The 25,049-nt window shown below is 39.4% G+C and overlaps 2 protein-coding genes across 6 annotated transcripts in view; both read left to right on the forward strand.

The window, feature by feature from the left end:
* The first annotated feature begins 6,517 nt into the window (after nucleotides 1-6,517).
* tmf1 (TATA element modulatory factor 1) overlaps nucleotides 6,518-25,049 on the forward strand; it is a 30,733-nt gene continuing 12,201 nt past the window's right edge. Inside the window, exons 1-2 of the mRNA XM_034869547.1 lie at nucleotides 6,518-6,530; nucleotides 10,224-10,230. The gene's annotated coding sequence lies outside the window, so the exon portion shown is untranslated. The remainder of the gene's footprint in view (nucleotides 6,531-10,223; nucleotides 10,231-25,049) is intronic.
* Nucleotides 18,744-24,779, forward strand: uba3 (ubiquitin-like modifier activating enzyme 3). 5 transcript variants are annotated; one of them, XM_034869549.1, is made up of 18 exons: nucleotides 18,744-18,943; nucleotides 19,071-19,109; nucleotides 19,939-20,059; nucleotides 20,173-20,253; nucleotides 20,346-20,428; nucleotides 20,542-20,622; nucleotides 20,848-20,891; nucleotides 21,421-21,485; nucleotides 21,668-21,823; nucleotides 21,931-22,033; nucleotides 22,795-22,908; nucleotides 23,067-23,120; nucleotides 23,286-23,322; nucleotides 23,407-23,488; nucleotides 23,583-23,683; nucleotides 23,828-23,891; nucleotides 24,034-24,088; nucleotides 24,207-24,779. In XM_034869549.1, exons 1-18 carry the CDS (start codon nucleotides 18,924-18,926, stop codon nucleotides 24,293-24,295), a joined length of 1,389 nt encoding a protein of 462 aa, XP_034725440.1. In that variant the 5' UTR covers nucleotides 18,744-18,923; the 3' UTR covers nucleotides 24,296-24,779. The 5 variants fall into 5 exon arrangements, with proteins under 5 accessions (XP_034725440.1, XP_034725442.1, XP_034725443.1 ...); XM_034869551.1 differs by lacking the exon at nucleotides 19,071-19,109 and having other exon boundaries at nucleotides 18,840-18,943; XM_034869552.1 differs by lacking the exon at nucleotides 19,071-19,109 and having other exon boundaries at nucleotides 18,840-18,943; nucleotides 20,182-20,253.

Genomic DNA, 25,049 nt, shown 5'->3' on the forward strand with positions numbered 1-25,049 from the left:
TATGTAAATAGGATGCTGAGTAATGTATTTTGCAATATGCTACAACACCACCAAAATAATTAAATCACTATGACTCAATTGTTTTGCTTCCCCTTGTTACAATGAGATACTGTAATAACCATTATGGAGTGTTGGAGCTTAGACCATTTTTAATGTGTCAGTAGTAGCACATTTATAGCTGCCATAAAGTAACCTTTTGTTTTTCAATTGGACGACTAAAGATAGCTCCACTCCGGTCTTTTGGCAGTGCCAAATTGCCTTTCTCAAGAGTATTCTACTCACAATAGCTACATACAATGTTTTTTTTTGGGTTCGTTGGTGCAAAATGTGTTTTGCTTTTGTAGGATGTGCAAAATGAACCTGTCAAGAGTATTGTGTCATGTTGCTGCAGAAAAGAATGGCTTTAGGAGTAAATGTCCCCCCAGATGTGGCACAGACGGTCAAAACATGTTTTTGGACGGAGGACACAAATTTCCTGGACTGCCTGTAGCTGCGTGCTGTGCTCTGTCACCCCACCTGGAACATGCCTTGTGTGGAATAGAAAAGGGGAATGTGGATATTTGGAAAAACATGCTATAGTAAAAGAGAACAAATCGACTCTATCTCCCCTCAACTTGGCTGCACACACAATGCTAAACAGGAAAGGCATCAGGGAAAGGGGTCAGCAACTTGTTCCCAGAGCTGAGACAATCTATAACACCTGCTTTGCCAGCAACTGGACACTGGACTGAATGGATGTGCTGAGTGTTTTTATTCCCCTCTGAGACCACAGCTATATGACATCACACTTTAATGCAGCTTATTACTAGAGAGCACATGTTTGGGTTTTTGCCCCATTATGGCACAGTGTGTTCTGTAATGTATGTCTGGGGCAGCTTTGCAGCAGAATTCATTACTAAGAAAAGAAGGTACTTAATCAGGCCATTATGCAAACTAGCTGTAGTGTATTAATTTCAGGTATTGATTAATGTGATACTCATGTACAATCAGGCTTTCACTCTTTAAAGTGACCCAAACACCTTTGTAATTGGATGGCAAAAAGCGTTTGACTGCTGTAATGGATCACATCATTATTGACATGTTTTATTGATCCTAGCTATGCACAACCAGTAAGGACCACAGCACTCTTCTGAGACTTGCGTTTTTGCCCTGAGCTTTATATTCTGATTAAGGGACGCAGGAGCAGAAGATATGTATATAACAAACTATATTAAAATGTCAAAAAAACGATTATGCTGAGATTATTTTAAGATTAATGGAGGTTTCTTTTGACAAATAACTGTGACAAGATAGACAATACATTATTAAACAGAACCACATCATCCGCTGGTACCCAAGAAACTCAGGTGTCTTAATCCATAAAAAATAGTTTTGTGTAACCTGAATCAAATAAGAAAACCCTGTTGTCAGCAGTGTATACTCTCACAACAATATGAAGCCAGGATCCCCTCCCACCAACCCCCAATGACTACACGCAAACACCCACACACCTGCACAAACGCACACACACGCACACGAGCACGCACACGCGCAAGCACACACGCACACACACACACACACACACACACGCACCATGGTGGACCGTGGAAGTCAGCACTTCATCAAAAAGCAGCAAATACAGGTTCAGTTCCCCAAAGGGCCTTCAGAACTCAATAGAACCGGTTTGTATTATTGTTGTCATTTGAATAACAAAGACACATTATATTACATTCAAAAATGTCTGAGAAATGTTTTTTTTTTATAGTGCTGTAGTCATCACAATGTGTATTTTCCGTATGAGTAAGCACTCTTTAAAAATGACACAATTTATCCAAATAATGATTGAGTGGTGTTTCAGAGGCTCATTAGGTCACATTACCGCGGCTTGTAATTTCAGAAGAGCTGTTGGTGTTAAGTTGGCCTATTAACTTAACCTAAAATAAAGTGGAAGCACTGCTCCATTACTTAAAAACAGAGTATTATTGCTCAGCAGTAAAAGGCCATGGCTACAGCACAATAGCTGTCAGATTGCCGTTAATTAGCCTGAAGCCAAGAGAGTAGGTCAGACTCTGATAACAGACAAATTTGTTATTCTTTTTCTCCATTGCTGCAAAGACAATCCTCCAAGCTGCACTGTAAAAACAATGATTTACTGGTTCAAAATAAAATTCTAAAGGAGCCCTATAAAAAAGAAACATGTTTATCCTCTCTAAATAAAGCACAATAGCACAATCAAAATGTTATAGGCGTCACAGATTACCGTAACTAGCACTGTGGAGGCCTTTCATTGTGAGGGACTGTTGATTTCATGAGGTCTGTTTCTCTGCAGGTTTTTACTGCATTACATATATTTCCTCAATCTCTACAGTATATTTGTGTTTACCATTTGAATGGCCTTGAACATTCAGTTCCCATGTGGCTACATAACATGAATTCCCTGCATGGAATCCACTTTGAGCATGTAAGGTGTGTTGGTTATATGTGTTCATGCCATAGACCGTTACCGGTCTATGGTTCATGCAAGTGTGTGCTGTAGTATAAATACAGTAAGTCTGCGGGTGTGTGTGCAATCCACCACCGCCAATTCTGATTGTGTACAGCACTAATGGAACAAGAGGGAAAACAATGGGATCACGTAAAAAACTGTGAGCCAGGACTTTACTGTTACTGTAAGTGTTTTGACATTTCTCAGCCAAAGGAGACAGGGAGGATGCAGATACTCCTCCTAGTAAAACACACATCTTTGGCAGAGCTTTTATGTAGTCCCACACAAGGCTAGCTGTAGGTATGACTTCTGTAACAACATGCAATAGAAGAAACTGTGATATTCAAAGGCTTAAATGTATCAATCATCTGCCTAGAATGCATTCACTGTAGAGCTACACCATTATACTGTAATGTAAAGCACTTTGAGTTTAAGGTAGTGATGGTCAAATGAAGCTTTGCGAACCACTGTCTTATTTTCTGAGCTCACTAGATGGCGCTAGTGAGCTCAAAAAATAAAGACAGTGGTTCGCAAAGCTTCATTTGACCACCAGTTCAAGGCTAATGAAAAGTGGTTTGTAAATGAAATTGCTATTGCTATTTGTTTCTTTGTGATTTGTCAGAGTTGCAAAATAAAATATTGTCCTTGAAGATGTCACATAAATTGAAAAAAAAACAACATACAACATTCTGCAAAATATCAGCACAAACCATAAGTCCTCTGATGAATCAGTACAATTCATTCTGCGCAATAGCATGTGAATGAATTGTGTGTGTTACAAAAACAACGATACTCCTGTACGCACAGATCACAAGAAGGAAACCATATCTAGGGGCTTTCCTATTTCTTCTGACAATGCATCTTTCATCATATGGCCCAAGTGCACAGATATGAATGAGCGATGTGATGTCTGTGTGAATGTGTGTGTTCACTTAGCCTGGCTGTCCGTAGTCTAGATAGCTGCACCAGAGTGTGTGGAAAACACAGATGGTTGTTGCTTTTGCTTCTTCCGCCAGACCTGTGGGACCTTTTACACAAAGATAACAGGGCGGTCTCTTATCCCCAGGACCCCCCGCCCAAAAACAGCCAGGCCTGGCAGCTCAGACAGAGGACTTCCTCCCTTCGAGCTGTCTGATAGAACAATATCAACAGTCAGCACCACCACCTCCCTTTTGTGTCTCTCCACTAGACTTTTGTTTCAGAATAATTAAGTCCTTTCTAATCAAGACGCGTCCCTGACTGACAGGAAATGAGAGATCTGCATTGAAATACGATGAGGCTTTAGGTAGCCTTTGCAACAATGCGAGACCCCTTCAAATTCACTGGTCATGGATGTTTTGCACTAAGAATCAGACTTACTGTTCATGGCAGGAAATGTGCTAAGTCAGATAATAAGTTTCAGCATCCTTGGAAATTTGAAACAAAAACATGTTTATAAAAAAATAAAAATAAAAACTATACAAATTAGGCTTTGGATCATCATGTGGACTTTTATATTCTAAATTTCCACTGGTACATCCACTTTGCGACAGCAGATGACGTAGATGATGTAGATTACTTTTTTGCTTGCTTGGCCAGTTGCATGCGATAAAACAATTGAATTAAATACGTGTGGTATATTTTCTATTATTATCAAAAAATCTCATTAAAATGCTCAAACCAAAGCCTTAAAAAATGGGTCACAATTGCTTACATTAATGTAAAAGAAGATCTCAATAAATCCCTTTCACAGATGGGCACTTTACTTGTTGAGCAAATGTTACTCAAACAGGTGTAAAAAAAAATTTGGAGGATTATATTTAGCTGCTAATTTATACACATTTGATTTAGTGTTTGGTTTTATTATTTTCAGCATTAAGAAGGTGTAAGTGGGATTGACTCAAAATGAACCGTGTTCATGGTAATGAAAAACATGCAGTCCAGTGCAACAATTGGGCTCGCTGATGTGTTTCTAATAGGTTTTGCACAACAATGGAACTCTATGGCACAGAGGACTAAGCTGTAAATACACAGACAGTAGGCCTAGTTGTTAGTCGGATCAATTTATTGTTGGTTTTGGTCTTTTTATGGGATTTGTTGACAACAACAAAAAACTATACATCACCAGACTTAAACCTTTATCAATGTTTAATTACTTGTCTTGCTTATCTTATTTCATTTGAACTTCACTCCAGGCAGCTCATTTTGTTATCTATATCTTCTGTGTGTGTTATTGTGTCCTTTCTGAATGTAAGCTATGCCAACTCATTCACGTTAGGTCAAGGGTAAATTTTCCTTTGGCAGGACAATATTTCCCCAGACATTGATGCCCTTTCTGGGAACTCACAATGACCATATAGGATGCTGTTATGGCATCACATGGAAGCCTATTTGAATATATTTGACTGCTAATATCTATTTTACCCCATATTTTTCTTCTCCCTTCTCATTTTAAGTAACATCCTTGCTTTCCTTTCTTTTATTTCTTTTTGGCTCTCTCACACATACACACTGAACCACTCTCAAGGGACATGAGCGATCTTGCTGTCCCGTCTCCGGTCAGATATTTTTGCTGAGGTGGTTTCAGCCGGGCTCTTGTGTAATCTCATGCACAGTGAGCATCAGGGGATGAAGGGTGTGGCGGGGGGAGGATGGTTCATGTACAAACTAGAGGGTTTTCTAACAACATCAGCACAAACAGCACAGTCAATTCTCATTTATGGAAGCCGCAAAATCACCAAAGTGTGGAATATGTGTTCAGCGTGTATATCTGATCGTGCCATTTATCATTACAACAATGCACAGTTCACAACATATACAGTCTGGTGGTGTGGTCAAACTGGAGATAATGCAAAACACCTGTGGAGACTTTAGCGTGTGTGCTCATCTGTCTCTCAGTGGGAAACAGAAAAGGGAGAGGACACTTATAATTACATTATCTATAAGCAATGGCTGCCCCAAGTGATGGGTGTCGTTCTCAACACTGTGTCAGCTGATGTCAATCTGCTGCTATCACTCCTTTTGAGACCATGTATAACCATGGCAACCTAGAGGAGGTCAAAAGGGTCAGCTTTGACACAATGAACCCCAACCGATCGTTACTGTCGTCGCAACACATTGGCAGGGCACTATTGCCTGACTTGTTATTATTTGGTGTATTGAAAATCCCTCCTGCTCCGTCTCCTGGGACTCACTTTCTCTCCTCACCCCTCATTGACCCAGTGGCCATTGTCTGTAATGCCCATAGTTGAATTCTCGAGTGGGGTCTTGGCTCTGCTGGGTCATATTGGTTTATGAATTTAGCACTGTGGCGCCAGTGCAATAACCTAGATTTAAATGTCAGATGATGGAGCCACTTAAAGTGCAAGTGGGTAATAAAAATATATTGATATCAATGTTGAATATGTAAAGGTTTTATTATTTGTTTATACTCCACACATGTGTGTGTGTGTGCATGGGTAGACAAATATATATATATATATATATATATATATATATATATATATATATAATATAATGTATAATATATAATATATAATATATAATATATATATATATATATATATATATATATATATACGTGTTTTTTTTTATTTCCTCCAATAAAGTTAAATTGCACCTGGAGGTAAAACACAAACGCGATCATAGCTGGACCACCAGACAAAATAATTTGGAGCATTAATTTTTGTCACTTTTAATTCGATTTGGTTGCCCTGTAGTGTAGCCAAATTCAACCCAAAGCACAGAGCAGCTGCAAAACATATCTGACTGTTATTGAGAAGTACAATTCTGATTGAGCTAATAAAATGTGGCTGATTGGATTAACTTGCTGTATTCAAATTGCATTGGTGGCAATGAACTGAGCAAGCCTGCCGACTGAAATGAAACAAAACTGCCATTACCATCCTTATGGGCTCTCCATCTCTCTCTGTATCTGCAGAATGTATCATATTGAACTGATTTAACCTTGGCCATAAGTTATGTATGATGCCAGTCTTGAACAGCAAAATCTTTTTGAATGTTTTTATTGTATTTATCACTTGGAAATGTGGCTATGAATGCCTCACTGTCAAATGTTTTGCCAACTGTGTTGCAGAATGTATGAAAAAGATCAAAAATAACAGTCAGAGAAGTACAAGCATCAGTGTCCCTTCCATTGTAGCAGCAATAGGTCCCCACTGTGAAAAGATCTGAACCTTCAAGCAGTATGCACATTTTATGAGCTCCATTACTAAGTTTCTGCTAACACTGACACAAACAGGCCATAAAACCGGTGATATCATCCTTGGGGCAAACCTCACTATTGGATTCCTGTTCTCCTCAGGATGGACACATACTTATTGTGCTGGACAATCCCCTGCTCCCTTTAGCAACAACACTTTTCAGCATTTTTCCTCTCCTGCCTTTAGGAGGGGTGAATGTGTGTCTGTACAGGGAGGTGGTTAACATTCTTCCACAGCTGCACTTTTCATTACTCTCAAAAGGTGAGGTCAGGGGTAAGCTCTGTTTCGGCCTAATAGCGTAGGTGCACAACTACTGTCAGTGAAATGAGATGTAATATGTGGCGGAGTGGCTTTTATCAAACCATGCGTCCTTGCAAAAGACAGTGAGCTGGGCTTCCGTGACAGGCAGGCAAATTACTGTAAGCTTTAGCTGGCCACTGAGGTGGAACAGGAGATGTTTCAGTCAGGTGGATAACAGCAAGCTAACAGCGGAGCCACTGAGCTTCCTGCAGAGACTGTCAGTGGAGCACAACTTAAATCAAAAGACAGACACATTTGCACTGGTAGGCTATACGCTACATTGACTTCAGACTAAAGGGTGGCACATAAACAGAACATTTCATCAATAAGGTGCTGGTTTTCCAATTTGAAGCATCAAATTTGATGAGATTAAAACAGATTTTGTTCTGTGCTGTGACCAGTGTCCTAACCTGCAGAGGACAAGCCTGTCACAATCTCATCTCTGATGTGCATCCATTAGGCCTACTGTGTGGAATTATAATGGGACAGAGCCACTACAAGGGCAGAGCCAAACACTAACATGATTATGGTAATGACTGCCAACAGCTCCTCCTCTAAGCGCCAGGGAGATGTGCACTGAAAAGACAATTCCTAACAATTAAAACACATAAATATACATAACGTCATTGACTTTCACTTCTGGCAGACAAGCAATTGGTGAAAGTTGTTGATACCTGAAAAGCTATTTAATCAATGGATGGGATGCATGGGGCGGAGGTGGGCAGATTTAGCAGGCTACAATACATCCTGCCAACATTTGGTTCACACTTTGTGAGCAAATGTAATTAGCCAGAATCACAATTTAAATGTGACAGACCTGTAGCAGATATTTCTAGCATCAATCTCTGAAACTGGAGTCTAAAAATTGTCTGGTTGTATTTCAGATTAAACAGTCAAAAGGGGTTATCAAACCACACGGAATAAAACTATGATTTTCCTCTGGCATGATAATACACTATATTGATAATAATGCTAATAGTGTAAATTGGCAGTAAAAATGCTGCTAGCGTGGCTAAAAACAAAATTGACATTCTGTTTAACAAGCACCATGGTGAAAACTTATGAAACTCTTCCTTTAGCTTTATGTCTGATCACATTAATATTATAAATTCATTGATTACAGAACAAGTTGTATTTTCAAAAGATAATATTGCATGGATTGGAATTATATGTCATAAACAACAAGTTTATGTAAATTTAAGAGCTAATCAGAGTCAGTGTAAGGTTTTAAAGCATATTATAACAGCTCTATCTGCTTGACATCCTAATGATTGGATGTTTCACTGCTGAGGGTAGCAGCAGTCACCCTCACATGGTGTAAATCCTAACACCTACTCTGAGCCACCAGTCTTTTACAAGAACATCCCACCTCAGCCCATATGATCTTATGTATGTGTGATCAGTCTAGCATGTGCCTAAATGCAAGTGTTCAGTACCACATTTTGCACCGACACAGATGGTTACCCCCCATCATTCCAAAACCACCTTCCTCTCTCTCCTTTTCAAAACTACATGGATTTGATTTATGTTCTAATCCCCACACACCCATTAGCAACTTTCTCTTGCTTCTTGTTTATCTTTTAATTGCTGTTTTTTTCTTCCTCTCACCTTTTCCTCTCTAAGCACAGAGACGCTTACTGAGGAAATGATAAAAGGTGTTGCTTTGTTGTGGTGCTAGAGTAAGCTGTAGTGTATGGCTGTTGAATCGGGAGACAAAGCCTATCTTCTGCGGATCCACCTGAGGCTGGACCCACATGCAGGACTGGCCTCCCATCAGAGATAGCTTTATGTATGTTTCAAATAAACTACCATGGAAATCTCAAGGGGTAACTCTGTATATGTTACTAGTTTCAGGCAATATGAAAATTCCTAATCCACAATAAACAATTATTTCGCTTTACCCCATTTATGTTTTTATTGCTTTCCCTTTAACACATGGTGCGATTTCTCAACCTCTGTATCACCATGGGAAGAATATAACCAAGACAAATATATGGCTCTTATCAAACAGTAGCTTAGGGGTCTCTGTATGTTAACAAGAGCATGCAATTCTAAGATATATATATATATATATATATATACCTTGCATTATTGTATTAAGAATATATGGCATTGGAACACTTGCTCCTGTTTGATTTCTTACCATTCATATCAAGGGCAATTACAGGATGTTGTTCTTCTCATATGGTTGCAGAGGATGCTTTAGTTCAACACTCATAGTAATGTGGAGCTGGTAATAGCTGTAGGCAAGGGATTAAATGCTAAAGATACTTTAAGGGCAGAATGAGCAATAAAAAAATATCCATATACATGGGCAACTGTGATGTGTGTGATTTAAAACAGTAGCACCACTCTGTTTTTTTTTAAGCCTCTTGCAGTGTTTGTTGGATTTGGTTTGTCCCTGAACATCATAAAGGGTTGTATGGTTTGTGTTTATTAGCAGCGAGAGAACAGCTAAACCATGATGGAGTTATATTGATCCTCCATCAACACCCCACATGTTAAATCCTCTTGACAAGTGTGATTGAACCTCTGGGTTGTGTGTGATGAAGAAATATGTGGTAAAGATTGTCATCTATGCCTGGTTTTATAAAATAAAAATGCAACTACAAACAGCAGTTGGTTACTGCAGCATAGATGTGGTACAGTTGAAGTGGAAGACCAGTGCATCAGTTTGTTGCCAAGGCAATTAGCTAAAGGTTGTAGATGGGTATTTTAAACTGCTTCTATTTTTTGACTGCTGCTGCCTCACATTTTACTGTGGTTAGGTAAAATTGGCATGTGTGCATAGTTTGTTCAAAAAGTTTAGACCTACTTTGAATTTCCTCCTTCTGAGGGAAATAATTTTTTTCAAAATACAGCTTGATGCTAATGACAACCATTTTACCACTGCTTTGCCAACAGATTACCTCACTCTGAAATACTGCATTGTAAAATGAAAATAGATAGTCCAACAAACCTCCAGTTGCCCTAAGGCGTAGGTTAGCAGCGGCATTCACACAGTTGTGTGTGTAGAAAGTGACAATTTTGTTCTACATACCTGTGCACACAGACAATTTGTTGTTGTAATGGTGGAGAGAAACTGGCTGAAGACTTTTACAGTCTTTGTCTCCGTGAGCTGAAAATACATTTTGTGGAATGGCGATGGTAGTGTGCACACAAAATGCACGTGGCAGGACATTTTAAAAGAATTGCCATTTACACTCTTTCAAATGTATAGATCATTTAGGTCTCATTGTCTTTGTGTCTTATTTTAGAGCTAAAGTGTACAACTTGGGGGGGTTGTATAATGTTGATGCAACAACAGTGTTATTGTCATTACTTAGAATTCCTTATGGGGGTGACAGAAGCTATGCAATATAGCTTTAAAAACTACAAAATGTTATACTTTATGCATTACATACACACAGTACAACGTTGTGAAATTGAATTACTGCATTTAACCAATCCTAAGTATTAGGATGAGTGGACAGCTACACACAGCATCCGGTGAGCCACTTGGGGATCAGTGTCTTGCTCAGGAAGAGCTGAGGGGTTGAGGGGCAAACTGCTCTACCTCCATTTGAAAAAAAGAAGTCCCGTATTCAGAAAGATTTGTCACCTTGAATCTCTTGCTTTGACTGCTCAGCAATCCTGACTTGAATTAGAGTTATCTGCTTTTCCCATTTTATTTTTAGGGCCCGAGCGCTGACAGTGGCAAAGGCCCTATTGGAACTGAGGGAATTCTTCTTCTGCCAGCAAAGGAATTATCTTTTTGAGGAGCTTACTATGTTCAAAAACTCACCAAATTTGTCTCAGCAGTGGGTGTGGGAGAAGTTTGGAGAAGACATGGAGAAGGACTTTCGGTCGGCACCAAGGTCCTTCTGGAAAACCGTTTGCAACCGCAGGAGGGGGAAGCGAGGAATCATCCAAGCTGTGCACAGTAAGGAGGGGATGTCGTTGACCTCAACTGAGGAGGTACTAGAGCGGTGGAAGGAGCACTTTGAGGAACTCCTAAATCCAGCTAACACGGTCTCTATGGTAGAGGCAGAGCTGGAGGATGATGGGGGATTGTTGTCAATTTCCCTGGGGGAAGTTGCTGAGGTAGTTGAACAACTCCACAGTGACAAAGCCCCAGGGATTGATGAGATCTGTCCAGAAATGCTGAAAGCTCTGGGTGTGGAGGGGCTGTCTTGGTTGACACGCCTCTTTAACATTGCTTGAAAGTCTGGGACAGTGCCTAAAGAGTGGCAGACAGGGGTGGTGGGTCCCTTCTTCAAATTGGGAACCAGAGGGTGTGTACCAATTACAGGGGTATCACACTTCTCAGCCTCCCTGATAAAGTCTACTCCAAGGTGCTGTGAAGCAGAGTTCAACAAGAATCCAGGCCTGAAGTCATCTAATAGGGACATTTGGAGATAGCGCCACCAACTGGCAACGGGAAATCAGCCTCATATGACAAACATCATTCGATTTACATGAAGCTTAAAACGCGTGGTCTACATGTGATACTGAGCCGCCCCCTATACTTTAACCACGCCCTCTTTCATAACATTTAAACCGTTTAAGGTACAGTCTTGTGTAAGGTGTCATTGAACTCAGCAGAGAGTTCCTTTTTTATTGGTGTTGGTTTGGACCGCCCCCTATGCTTAAGCCACGCCCACGTGCATAACTGGTAACCTATTTAAGGTATGGCCATCTGTGAGGTATCAATGAACACAGCAGAGACTTCCTTTTTCATTGAGGACTTCATTTGCAGTGTCTGAGTGCCGCACAAATGCACGGTCGCAATGAGCGGCGTCCGCCATTAACCCCGACACACGCAGGTAAGCGAGGGCCCGTCGAACGCTGCTTGCAGCTTTAATTTTAAATTGATTTATTGCTTCTTTTTTTTTTTACTACTTTCCCTTTTAAGAGACAAACAACTGTTGGTAACTCATAAACTGACATTGCAATAAAAAAGTTATCCAGCCCCCAGAGGTGGAAGAGTTCACAGACTTCATTTATAATCAAGCATTCTGGTGATTTTTTGCCAGTGATCACTAGCAGAATCATTATCTACTTCTACAGAGAGTTATAAACTTAATGACTCAGCATAATAATTTTCTACTTCATTATTAATTTGTTACTCAGCAGCTGTTATCAGGAGGGACAATCTGTTCAAAGTGAATGATCTTATGATATGGTTTGTTGCAGTCACTTTAAAAGCTGTTCATACTCACCACCTTATACTGAACAAACAGTGGTATCATGACATTCAGGGAATTTGTATTACTAATAGGATACTAGAAAAAAGTAAGATTTAAAATATAAGTACAAGTATGCACAAACCCACTCACAAGTAATGCAAACATACATTTCACCAAATGCAAAAAGAAATTAACAATAAAATGCATGAAACTATTTTCCTACATTATGACTTGTTGCAGAATATTTATGCTCAAACATGAACTGCCCGGCACATGTCCCACACACAGCACGGCCTAAGACTACAGCTGTAGGCAAGCTGTTTTTTGGATAAGCAGTAAATCCCCACAAGATGAGGTGTAATGAGGGAGTGCTGGGCTGTGATCCCCGCTGTCCTGGGCTTAATATGTTAATGCCTGCCTCCACAACACCCTGGCCGTTGGCAGGGAACACAACCAGAATTTACTCTCTTTATCACCAGAGTATTTGGCTTCCAGGACATTTGGGTGGGTTGGTGGTACAAGCAGGTGGGTGCAGGACTGCCAGTCACTCTGGGTGACGCTGGGAGACAGTGACAAGCAATGAAGTCATCAATTCAGGCCGGGGAGGGGATAATTTGTGAGTGAGTGTTGTTCGTGTTGGTATGATGGCAGCTGGTCCGGGTTAAGAAAGGGGATGTGTGCTAAATACACACACAAGTGCTATATAGATGTGTGGGTTCCTCTGTGATTCTATGTCTATTATACACTCAGTATATTGAGTCATGTCATTGGACAGTCATTACTTCACTCAGTGGCCCACAGGGGCTGGTAAACACCACATGGCCAGCACCTTCATAAATAATTTAGCATCCAAATTGTTTTAATCAACATCTTTTATTTTCTTGTGCTTCAATTAATTAGTTATGGTGAGTTGGGGAGAACAATGAGTTTGATATTGGTTGGCAAGTTGCTTATATCTATATCCGCGACCTTCCACTTCCGGGAGATCTCTGCAGGGTAAATAGAGACAGCTACTTAGACTTATCTGTCCAGTCTGAGTTTTCGGTTGCATGACTAAAACCACTTTTGAACGTACACATGTGCCACCAACAACAAATTCTTTCTAGAGGATATTTTGCTGCGGCACTGGGGTTCCATGCAGCGCTTAGTACCGCCCATGACGATTCCGATTGATTTAAGGAAATGCCAATAAACCAGAGTATGTTTCTCTCCCATCCTGGATTGCTATGGGGAATAGCCTGCCCCTCCTCCCCAGCGCTGTGGAGGAAGGTCTGGCAAAGCGAGACTACTTATATCTGCACGTGGGGATCCCTTGTTATGTTATCAAACAGTGCTAAATTTGTGACAGTTATAACTTATACCTTGTGTTTGACTCTATAAGACAAGCCATGTTTTTTTCATAAATTATTCCTCATAATGTTGGCTATATTTTCTATTGGTTATGATAACATTGCACTCACCAAAGTTCATTTGGAGTTGTCTTTGTGTCCAATAGTCTCTGTTCGTTTGGTCTCCACCCATGTCTGAGAAACATATCTGGCTCTTTTGAAGCTAAATGCATGTAAATCATGTTGACTAGCTTGTTGTTTTGGTTTTTGGTGCTGAGCAGGTATTGTAGGTAACGTAGTTTCTGTGAAATTATTAGCGTCTTCTGAGAGTTTTAAATCCGTTTGTTTCTTGCCCATCAGATTTCTTTTCATCTGCTCAAATAAATTGATAAATAAGTTATTATTACCTACAGGAATGATGACCAAAACTACAAAAATAAGATCCAAGTTGTACTTAAACTATCCTTCAAATTGCATTATTCTTGTAATGCTATTCATTTGAGTGGGGAATTCAAAATCAAACAGGCGTAACATGTCTCAACCACTAACAAGTTAACAAGCACTCACATCATATTGTCATTATGGTTGTTAAATCTGGTGATAAACTTGTGTTCATGGATTAAATTATGACTTGTTACAATGCCGACTGCAGGCAGATGTACAGCCACTATAAAGATTAAAAGTCAAGAGGAAAACACAAATAAATATTCTAATGATTCATTAATGTGTGATGTCAACATGAGTTAAATTGTGCTTTCAGCTAACAGTCTCCGCAGTTACTTCGTATAAATCGAAGTGAAAAGTGAATTAAAATGTTACTCTTTTCATTACGTGATATAGTTGATCTTACATACCATTATGAGTGCATATAAAAATGAGTTATTTTTTCAATGGATGGAACATCCAGCTGGAGAGAGCTAAAATATTACAGGACTAAAACACATTTTAATACATACTGCTGTATTAAGTTGTTATGACAGAAGAGCATGTCTTCTTTTACATGTCAATATTACAATGCACATCTCACAGGAAATTTAACTCAAAGGGCTGCCAGGGGCACTGCTGTGTCTTACTTGAGTGGGGATAGTGGAAGATTTCAAGATACTCTATCTCCTGTGAATGATTCATATGAATATTACTTGTAAACATCTGAGTCCACCGATAGAGGAGATTAGCTGTAAATTGCTTGTGGTATCTGCCGCCCTATCACTCGTTCAGAGCCCCAGCCATCCAAGTCTCTCTCCTCAGTCATGTTTTCAGTGGAAAGGAAGGATATACCCCACTTCCTAAAGCTCCACCCTGCCCCATACTCTACAGAGGAAAGAGGAGAACATACTGTAAAATGCAACGCTAAGGAACTCCCTTGGGGTTGAACCTTAGGGTGGGAACAACATGGACAGCTTCTCTATCTTAAATCATGGCTGTTTATATGGTAACTTGCGATGCCTTAACCTAAGTGAATTTGAGTTTGATTTGGGTGCTTTGACCATTAGATTTACTTGATTTGATTAAGAGCAGGCAATACTGCAACAAAAAAGTGAGAGGAAATATCTGAAGCAATGATTCCTCAATGACCAAAGGAGTAATTGCTGTACTTTGTCACAACAAAAGTTACTGGATCAATGGGAGGATTGAGGTTTTGATGGAAAAGGAACATTGCATTTCCTGCACCAAAGACTGAATGAACAATTGACACTTGGGTTATGCATGTGCTATTCATTGGCCACAAGGTGACATCCTAATGGCCCTTGAGGTGAACATTGGGGTATTTGGGCTGACATAATGCTGTTATCTAAGTGTACTTGTACATTGTACTTCCACTTTACACACTGCTTTAATCAACAGATTCTGCTTAAACACATAAAAATACATTTTGGCTAAAAGAGATCATCCTTTTTGACCTGCATCTTCTATGTTAAGTTTGGCACTATTCTTGGATACAAAATCTGGTCCTTGAAGTATCTGATGTTTGCCACTTCAGTGCTAGGTGTGTTCGCTCCTAAATTCTTGGGTGACTGCTGACAGACTGGATGTTGACTTTACAATGTGCAATGTCTCTTTTTAGCAAGGAGGGGACAATAGTGATGGAGGAACATTAAGAATGGCAGAGCAGGAAGCATGCTGAGGAGGACAGGAAATAGGAAGCGCAAGCAGGAGTAAACATTGTTGAAATAGGCAGAGGGAAATTTCCTTTCCACTGTCTTAAGGTTCTCCTACAAGTAATTTTTCTGCTGTCCTTGAAAGAGACAGAGAGCAAGTCTCTCTCAAACATTAAATATAGGAGGAATATGTCATTGTTGATATTAATGCTACTTTGATACAAACAAGCATAATGGAGACATGGCTCCATGAAATTGTTTGTCCTGTGACATTTGACCAGCCTGAGCAATAAATGTAAACAAGTCTTAGTACAAAAAACAGTGAAAATCAGTTTGACCGTCAGTCCACTGTATGAGACTGTGCTGACAGTCTGGTGACTACAAGTAGACGTAGTAGTATTATCTTTTCAAACACAGCGTAATGGCATTTTAAATAAGATATATTTAATGAGTTTCATGGCAGAATTAAAGTGCATACACACCAGGCAATTTTAGTTAAAGGTAAGGTAAACGCATCTATCACATATGAATTAATTTAATAAATACCTCACGTGCAACACGTTTCCTGCTTTAATGGAAAAAAGTAAACAGAGGGGTTTAATCTATTTAGATGCACACAGTCACAACATAATACAACACACACACACACACATAGGAATCATATAGCAGGACAACACTGTTTTGTTGAGTGTATATATGAAGTGTAATTGCACTGTGAGCAGTGTCGATAAATCACTGGAGTCTTAATCATAGCACTACAACAGAGAGAGTCATCAATCATTTCTACAACACATCAGCATGTAGCGTCTCCTTGTCTTCTGGCTGGCAGCCCCGCTCTGAGCCTAACACGGGACACATTGCTGTGACACATTATCATTAGCACAATCAACACCACTTTGGACGTCCTCACAGAAAGCCATCAAATGGCAAATAGATATGGAGATATATGGGGCCATAAAGCTAAAAAAGCATGGTTCCCATGTCAATGCATGCAAAGGAAAAGGTTTTCTGAAAGTCTCGGGACCTTAGATGAGCAAAGACTGGAAAATATCAACAGCTCCTCTGAGGTTCTTCTTTCCAGCCAGGTGTCACATTACTGCATGCTATGATCAAGTATTTCAAGTAATGGTCTATTTAACAGTGGACTCTTCAATCTCTGCATGGACACGCCAAATGTAGTTAGCTGTGATGGATGGCAGAGAGCTGGGTCACCTCAAAAGCATGGTAGTGACATTCAGAGTGTCCTTGCTTAAGATGTGGGAATGACAGATGACATTTCAGTATAATCTATGAAAATGTGTCAGAACTGGAAGATGTTTTTACTTTTAGTCTCCTGCCGCCCTTTAGATCCTGCCTTCTTTTAACAACACATCAAAATAATGCTGGAGACAAAACTAATAAAGGAGGCAATGCTTCAACCTGAAGATCTAGGCCCGATCACTGAAGTGCCCATGAGCAATATTCCCACAGCAATTGTCCTCATTTATAATATAACTGATTTTTAAGTGTCTTGAGGGCTTCCTTCCTTTTAGATCAAATTCCATAAAATGTCCCTTCTGTTTAACACGAGGGCATAGATGAGGTTAAATCAAAGAGGACAAGACAGACAGAACAAACAGAAAGAGAGAGACAGAGGAGGGCTGAGACGGCGGGCAGTCAGCTATGAAGGACATGGCCGCAGCAGTTATTTTTAGTTATCAGTTTTCGGAGGCTGTCATTCGGAACATCTCATTAAAGATCAGGAAAAAAAATCGTAATGTTCCATCAAACCATTCAAATCCCAAAACTCAGAGAAAGAAAAGCTGTACTTCCTGCTGTGCACGCACGCACACACACACACACACACACACACACACACACACACACACACACACACACACACACACACACACACACACACACACACACACACACACACACACACACACACACACACACACACACACACACCTTCATCAGCACAAAATCATTTGAGATAATAATGTTATCAGTACATACATTAGGCAGATCTTTGGTGACCTCTGCAAAAAGGTATCTACTAAATGTCTTATATCAGAGAGGTTGCAGACAGACAGATTAATGTGTTCATGTGCCCACAGGCATTAAGATGCAAGGTAACCCATCTAAGGTGTATTATTTATTCTGTAATGAGAGATTAAGCAACAAGATTCATTAGCACAATGTGGACACAGTAAATCAAATACTTGAGGAAGATGCCATCAGTAATAAAGTCGTTAAACTTAATAACAATTTCATGTCTTATTCATGCTAAGTGCCTAATGCAGCAATTCACAATGAAGTCAATTCAAAGCAATATGTGACATTCTGTAGTTCATTTGTATGCTGTTGTTCAGATGTTTGGTTAAGTAAAAGATATAACAACCACACAAAGAAAAGTGCAATTAATAAATTGAAAGATTTAAATATTTATCCAGTTGCATCTGGGAAAATTTGGTCAATTTCTGCTCTTGAAACAGGTCTATTTACCTTAAATGGGCAATTTCTCTCTTTCTGTCCCTCCTTGACTGTAAAATGTTTTTTTTTTTATAGATAATTGCTAAAGTTATAGGGGTGAATTTACAGAGCAGAGTAATTATTAATTATGTTACATATATACAGTTTGAAATAAACTAAAGTACACTACCGGTCAAAAGTTTGGGGCCACTTACAAATTTATATTAAAATCGATGATTGACAGAATACCAGCTGATCTGAGTGGGGGGTTGATCTTTAATGCAATATCTACATTGCCTATTATCAGCAACCATTCATTCAATGGTCCAAAGGCACATCGTGTTCACTAATCTGATATCATTTTAAAAAAACTAACTAAGAAAACATTGGAGAACCCTTTTGCAATTATGTCAGCACATAATGTAATCTGAAAACTGCTGCTCTGGTTAGAAAAACAATGCAACTGATCTCAGCTGGTATTCTGTCTATAATGGAGTGCAATGGGAATTTCGAAGTGACCCCAAACTTGTGACCGGTTGTGTAGGTATAGCTCATGGTATAGCTGCACTGTACAAGTGAACCATTCAATAAAGGGCGAATGCTGCCACCTGTTGGGTCGTTGGTGTAATTGCTGCCTTTTAGTGCCCTGATGACATTGCTGCCTTCATAACTACCGGAAATATTGCAATTAGGCGTAAACTATATAGCTAATGCTAAGTTAGCTTATATGCCTTTTATCTTCTTCCGGACATAACTGTACAACAGAATTGCGCTAATGATCTCAAATTTAGAAAGACTCTAAATCTAACTTTGTCCTTGGGAGTAATTTTACATTGTTGCCTGAGAGGTTGTATTTCCCACTGTTTACTTCGGCGTTTGAAGGCATATAGCTAGCTAAGTAGCCAAACATGGCGGACATGGATGAGCCGTAAGTAACGTTAGCTGCCGAAGAAACAAGCAAGAAACAGACATTAACTGCCCGAAAGATGCTTTCAAATCTCATTAACCTACGAAAGCACAGCATGAATGAAACTTCTTTTATTCTCTCTTTTTAGGGAGAAGAAAAGAAGGAGAGTAGTGGAGCTGACTGAGAAGTTAGTGATGAATTGGTAGAACTGGCGGAAGGTTTGAGGTTACCAGACAGGAAAGGTTAACGTTAGCTAGCTCAAGAAGCTAAACTGATAGTTGTTGCAAAGAGAGTATACTGACTCTAGGATAGGACAATAAAACAATGACTGGTTGGACATGAGTAGCTAAGTATTCAGTTAAACCTTCATGGCATATTTTACCTCTATGCAAAGTTAGAGGTCTTTACTTTAACGTTACCTTCTCACTGTTGACATGTTAGCTATTTACGTAGCCTAGCTGCCGGTGTTGCATCAAATACTGTTTCCCCGTCGAGATTGTGTTCCCTCTACCGTTAACCGAGGGGAGGGGGACTTGTGATTTTAATGATTTTAATGATGATTTTGTGACACACTTTGACACAACATCTGGAGCTGCCCAGGCAAGACATATACGCTAGATAACCCCTAAAATGCCAGACAGTCCAAAACACCTACATGCCAGAAATGTGCAGTTTTAGTCCATTGTCATGGAGTGGTGTAACAACTAAACGCTACACGTTAGAGCAGACGCTGGAATAGGGAAGGCGTCAAAACACAAGTGGGTGTTAATATAGTACTCTTATGTAGTCTCTTGAAGAATTAAATTAACCTTATTGCTTGATCTGCTGTGAACTGTAACTAGCGCCCTTATTGTGTGACAATTAATCCCATTATTAAATGTAGGTCTTGATTGATTTTTGTTTTTGCATGATCTCAGTAGACTTTGACGTTTTTGTGTAATTTCTAACCATACAAAGCCATCTACAATTATATACTGCTGACAATACATCCTTAATGTACATATTGTTGTCCACAGGATGGTGGTTGATGGGGGCTGTGGACATACCTGTGAGTGGGAGGGGCGGTGGAACCATATCAAAAAGTTTCTGGAAAGGTCTGGGCCCTTCACACATCCTGACTTTGAACCTAGCACAGAGGTAACAATTAAAGGGAGTGGAGTGAAACAATTTTTTTTAATTTGTCATTTGATCTGTCCTGTGTCATCTTGTATTGTTCTTATATATAATGTTTTTATCACCTCTCACCACAGTCTTTGCAGTTTATGTTAGAAACCTGCAAAATCCTGGTTATTGGTGCCGGTGGTCTGGGATGTGAGCTGCTGAAAGACCTGGTATGATCACTAGAATTATATTTTAAAATATTTGGAAGGTATAATTTGTCCTTTAATGACTGGCCATTTTTTTTGTTCATGTTCTGGCTCAGGCTTTATCAGGCTTTCACAACATTCATGTTGTTGACATGGACACCATTGATGTGTCAAATCTGAACAGACAGTTCCTCTTCAGGTCAGTACAGTTATGTAAAAAATTAGACGTAACTTTCTTGCTGGTATTATCGATAAAAGTAAAGTTTGAAGCAATCCGATAAGTTCTTTAAATGTGTGTGTGATGTTTACCAGGCCAAAAGATGTCGGTCGGCCCAAGGCGGACGTTGCAGCTGATTTCATCAACAGACGCATACCGGGGTGCTGTGTAGTCCCGTATCCTTTCAAATGAACAACCATTGCAAGATTTCAGATGCTTGATAAAAATGCAGTTGTTAAAAAAGCCTAAACAACTATCCACAATTAAAATGTGTAAAATTTTGCAAGCAGCTAATGCCGATGTCAGAAATCACAATTTATCACACCATACTTAATTCTTACGTTGTGAAGTCAAGTGGACATTCTGTTCAAAGATGAATTTCTCCTAAATGCTTTGTGCAGACATTTTAAGAAAATTCAAGACTTAGATGAAACATTCTACAGACGTAAGTATCATTAAGACTATTCAGTCCCTACTTTCCTTATGTCTGGTTGAAAGGGGTGTAGTGTTTGATACACTCACAATACCAAATGACATACTAAAAAGCCAATTCAGAAGTTAACAAGAGCTATAAATTAAAGAACACTGATTTTTCCAAACTAAAGAGGTGCTCGACATCAATCAACTCCCACTCTGTATCTTGCCAATCGTATGGTTGGTGGTTTTATTGAGTGTAAGTTCCTTGAATGGCAGCTTTGGCCTCAGTGATGAATGTGTGTGAATGGTTCCTGTATTATGTCAAAGTGCTTTCAGTAGTGGTTAAGAATAGAAAAAGGCTATATAAATACAGTCTATTGGCCTCTCACATAGCCACAGATTAGAGTTAATTGATAGTACATTAAATTTTTTTAGTGCTATAATGCTTTATATTTTTGAATCAAGAGATTTTGTTACATCTCCACGCTCCATGCTCCATGCTTTGACTGTGTCATTATCTGACTTTTGCATTCCTTCATCTTTCTGTTTGCATCTAGAATTCCATATCATTGTCTGTGGACTGGACTCTATAGTTGCCAGGAGGTGGATGAATGGTATGCTGGTAAGTTATAACTCTTCCCGGAAATCCTTTTTACAGTCTTGTACTGTCTCAGTGCTGGTCAACAGTTTTTATCCTTTATTTTTCTATGTGCAATGTTGCATTTAATATGGCAACACTTTCAGATATGCTAAGAGGAAAATGTTTTATGTAATCACAAGCAACCCCTCTGTCTTCTTGTACAGTTGTCTTTACTGGTGTATGAGGATAGTGTCTTAGACCCAGGTTCCATCATTCCTTTAATTGATGGTGGGACCGAAGGCTTTAAAGGCAATGCCAGAGTCATTCTCCCTGGCATGACCGCCTGCATCGACTGTACCCTTGAGCTTTACCCTCCTCAGGTGATGTAGCATTTTTTTTAAATATAAAATAATGTTAACAACCACATGGTCTTACAAAAACAGTTCCTGGTCACTTTGTTGTTTCTAAAATACACATGTTTTCGTAGATCAACTTCCCCATGTGTACAATAGCATCCATGCCTCGATTGCCGGAACATTGCATTGAGTATGTCCGGGTGCTGCTGTGGCCCAAAGAGACACCATTTGGAGGTATGAATCACATTGCGGTTATTATTTCTGTTAAATAATCTTTGTCATGTTTAGAATGTTAGTTAAGAATGACTTAAAGCCCGCCCCCTGACTTACTAGACAAACAAGTAAACTTAGAGGAACACTTTAGCTTATTCACTGTATCCCCCAGAGGTAGATAAGTCCATACATACCCTTCTCAACTCTGTGCGTGTTGTCCTGCTCCAGCTGGCCTACTGCTCCCAGTAAGTGACAAAATAACGCTAACATATTCCTATTTACTTGTTGTGATTTGTATAGTCACAGCCTGTACAAATAACAAGGTCACATGAGACACAGCCATCTTCTAACCCTATACAAACTGGAAACTATATTCTCAGAAGACGAAGCATTGAACTTTGGGAGTGATTGGCGCAACACCTGAAAAACACCGTTGATACTCCTGCTCCTCACCACTGGGCTTCTCGTGTGCTGCTAGCAAATCACTCCACCCAAGTAGCAGAAGTTGCAGTGCTTTTCTTCTGAGAATATAGTTCCCAGTTAGTATGCAGTTAGAAGATGGCTGGGTCTCATGTGACCTTGTTATTTGTACACCCTGTGACTATACAAATCACAACATGTATTTAGAAACATGTTGGCATTATTACCTCCAGCATCTGTGGTAAACTAGGCTAGCGGTGTGTGCGCCAGACACTCTGGGGGGATCCGGGGAATAAGCTCAAGTCCCAATAAGTCGGCTTCTTCCGTCTTTGTGTGTGTGTTTATGTATGTATGTGGATTAGATGGTGTGATCCTGGATGGGGATGACCCAGAACACATCCAGTGGGTGCACCAGAGATCCCTGGAGAGGGCAGCAGATTTCAACATAACAGGAGTCACATACAGACTAACCCAGGGTGAGCACACACAGCGAATAGCACAAAAATGGTAAAACATTGCTACCAACATGTCGTATTGATTTTCACTCTGATGAGCAGATGTATATAACAATAATTTCTCTGATTGTCCATTTTTAGAAGAATGCAAAAAGTAAATTTTCTATGTAATGTTGCAGGGGTTGTTAAGAGGATAATTCCAGCTGTAGCGTCTACAAATGCTGTCATAGCTGGTAAGTAACTAGTCTGAGTAAATGTGTTAGTAGAGAGATGTGGACCTGATTCCTCTATGGAAGATTGTATGTCCTGCCATAAAAGAGTTAATCATTTCCAAACAGTACTTGACTTCCTGTAACGAAACTGTATACCCGGACGTAACTCTGTTTCCTTTTACCCAGCTGCTTGCGCAACTGAGGTTTTCAAAATAGCGTCAAGGTGAGTTTTCAGGTTTAAGTGAAGCTCTGAATAAATCATAAATCCTTTCATAATGTCTCATGATAATACCGTTTGCATCTGCAGTGCCTATATACCTCTTAATAACTACATGGTCTTCAATGATGTTGACGGGCTGTACACCTACACTTTTGAAGCAGAACGAAAGGTTTGTCCATTAATTTCATCTACCAGCTCATGTTTGCTACTATGGCGAAGTTGCCTTTTTGTACAACACGTGTTTCTGTTCACTTCTGATGCAGGAAAACTGCTCAGCCTGCAGCCAGGTACCTCTGGACTTGCACTTTTCTCCATCTTCTAAACTCCAGGAGATGTTGGACTACCTGTCTGGGAGTGCCTCTCTGTAGGTTTAGCTGCCTTCTAATGATGTATAAGTAATTACTGCACTGTGACACCTAACTTATGTTTAAGTGTTTATTTACTTGTTTGATTTTTAATAGTGCATTGCACATTGTCTTCAACAACCAAATTTAAAATATCTTTTCAGACAAATGAAATCCCCTGCTATAACCGCAACAGTTGAAGGAAAGAACAAAACCTTATATCTACAGGTAATGTACCTCTGGTTTCACACTGTTTTGTGAAACACTGTTTTGTATTTCATTTTGATGTGTGTCTGAAGTGAGTGCTGATAAAATTAGGCAAACATGAAAGTTTTACTTTGAGCTGACTCTCTATCCTTTTGTTTTACAGTCTGTTGCTTCAATTGAACAAAGGACACGGCCAAATCTGTCCAAAACCCTGAAGGGTGAGGTGTTTTATTTAATAAATATTTTGTTTCGTAGAAACGGCAAGGCCCTTTAATTGGTGAGATGAATACACTGTAAAATGCTGACTCACCCACGTTATGAACATGTTTTTTCCAGAGCTGGGGCTGACTGACGGACAAGAGCTTGCTGTAGCTGATGTCACCACACCCCAGACCATGTTGTTCAGACTCTGCTTTACCTCATAGGATGAACTCAAGCACTCCCACACAACCAGTTGATGTCATTCATGTTTCTTGGCAAACTATAACTTGATGCAGAGTATTTAAAATGGCCTAAAAACTAGAACAGTTTAAAGTGTATTCATTCACATTGTAAATGAACTGTGTAATTTCATCATTTTAATGTAATTATTGACTAAAGTTAATGTTTTGCACTGAAAAGCCAAAATCATAGTTCATACCTTCTCATCTTATGGTGATACATTGCTTGCAAATGTTGAGGATTTCGACATTCATGTGTTATTTGCACTACAACCTGAAGCGTGCTATGTGCAAACAAAGAGACATAAATTGGTTACATGGGTAAATATATTCTGTACATGTTTTAGTTTTAAATATTTCGAATATTTATTTATTTCAACAGTTTTTTAGTTGCAGAAACCACTGAAGTGGTAATCAACAGACACTGATAATGATGTGTGACCTGGAATAAAAATGTTTTTATTACAAAGCTTCTGTTTTCTTTATGTACCTATGTGAAATTGTGGGAGTGAATCAACTCAGGTATGTAGTAGTATGTAGAATTAGGCCTCAATTCATAAGATCAACTTTGCTTTAGAGGCCGTTTTTTCCATGCAGGAATATAAACTGAGAATTACATTTGCAAGGTATTGGCTAAAATCTAAAATCCTCAAACGCATCTAAAATATATTAAGCTAATGTCTATGTATTGCAATTGTGTATCCTACAATTAATTGAGCTCAATATAAAATATTGGCGG

This window comes from Etheostoma cragini, chromosome 4 (genome assembly GCF_013103735.1).
Source record: "Etheostoma cragini isolate CJK2018 chromosome 4, CSU_Ecrag_1.0, whole genome shotgun sequence".
In the NCBI taxonomy this organism is placed as follows: domain Eukaryota; kingdom Metazoa; phylum Chordata; class Actinopteri; order Perciformes; family Percidae; genus Etheostoma; species Etheostoma cragini.

Excerpts from the sequence above, each read along its gene's own strand:
- uba3 (XM_034869548.1), top strand. The coding sequence starts at position 19,042 with ATGAAACTTCTTTTATTCTCTCTTTTTAGGGAGAAGAAAAGAAGGAGA. Across the intron at positions 23,892-24,033 it reads ACAAAACCTTATATCTACAG|TCTGTTGCTTCAATTGAACA; the intron begins GTAATGTACCTC and ends TTTGTTTTACAG. Across the intron at positions 24,089-24,206 it reads TCTGTCCAAAACCCTGAAGG|AGCTGGGGCTGACTGACGGA; the intron begins GTGAGGTGTTTT and ends TGTTTTTTCCAG.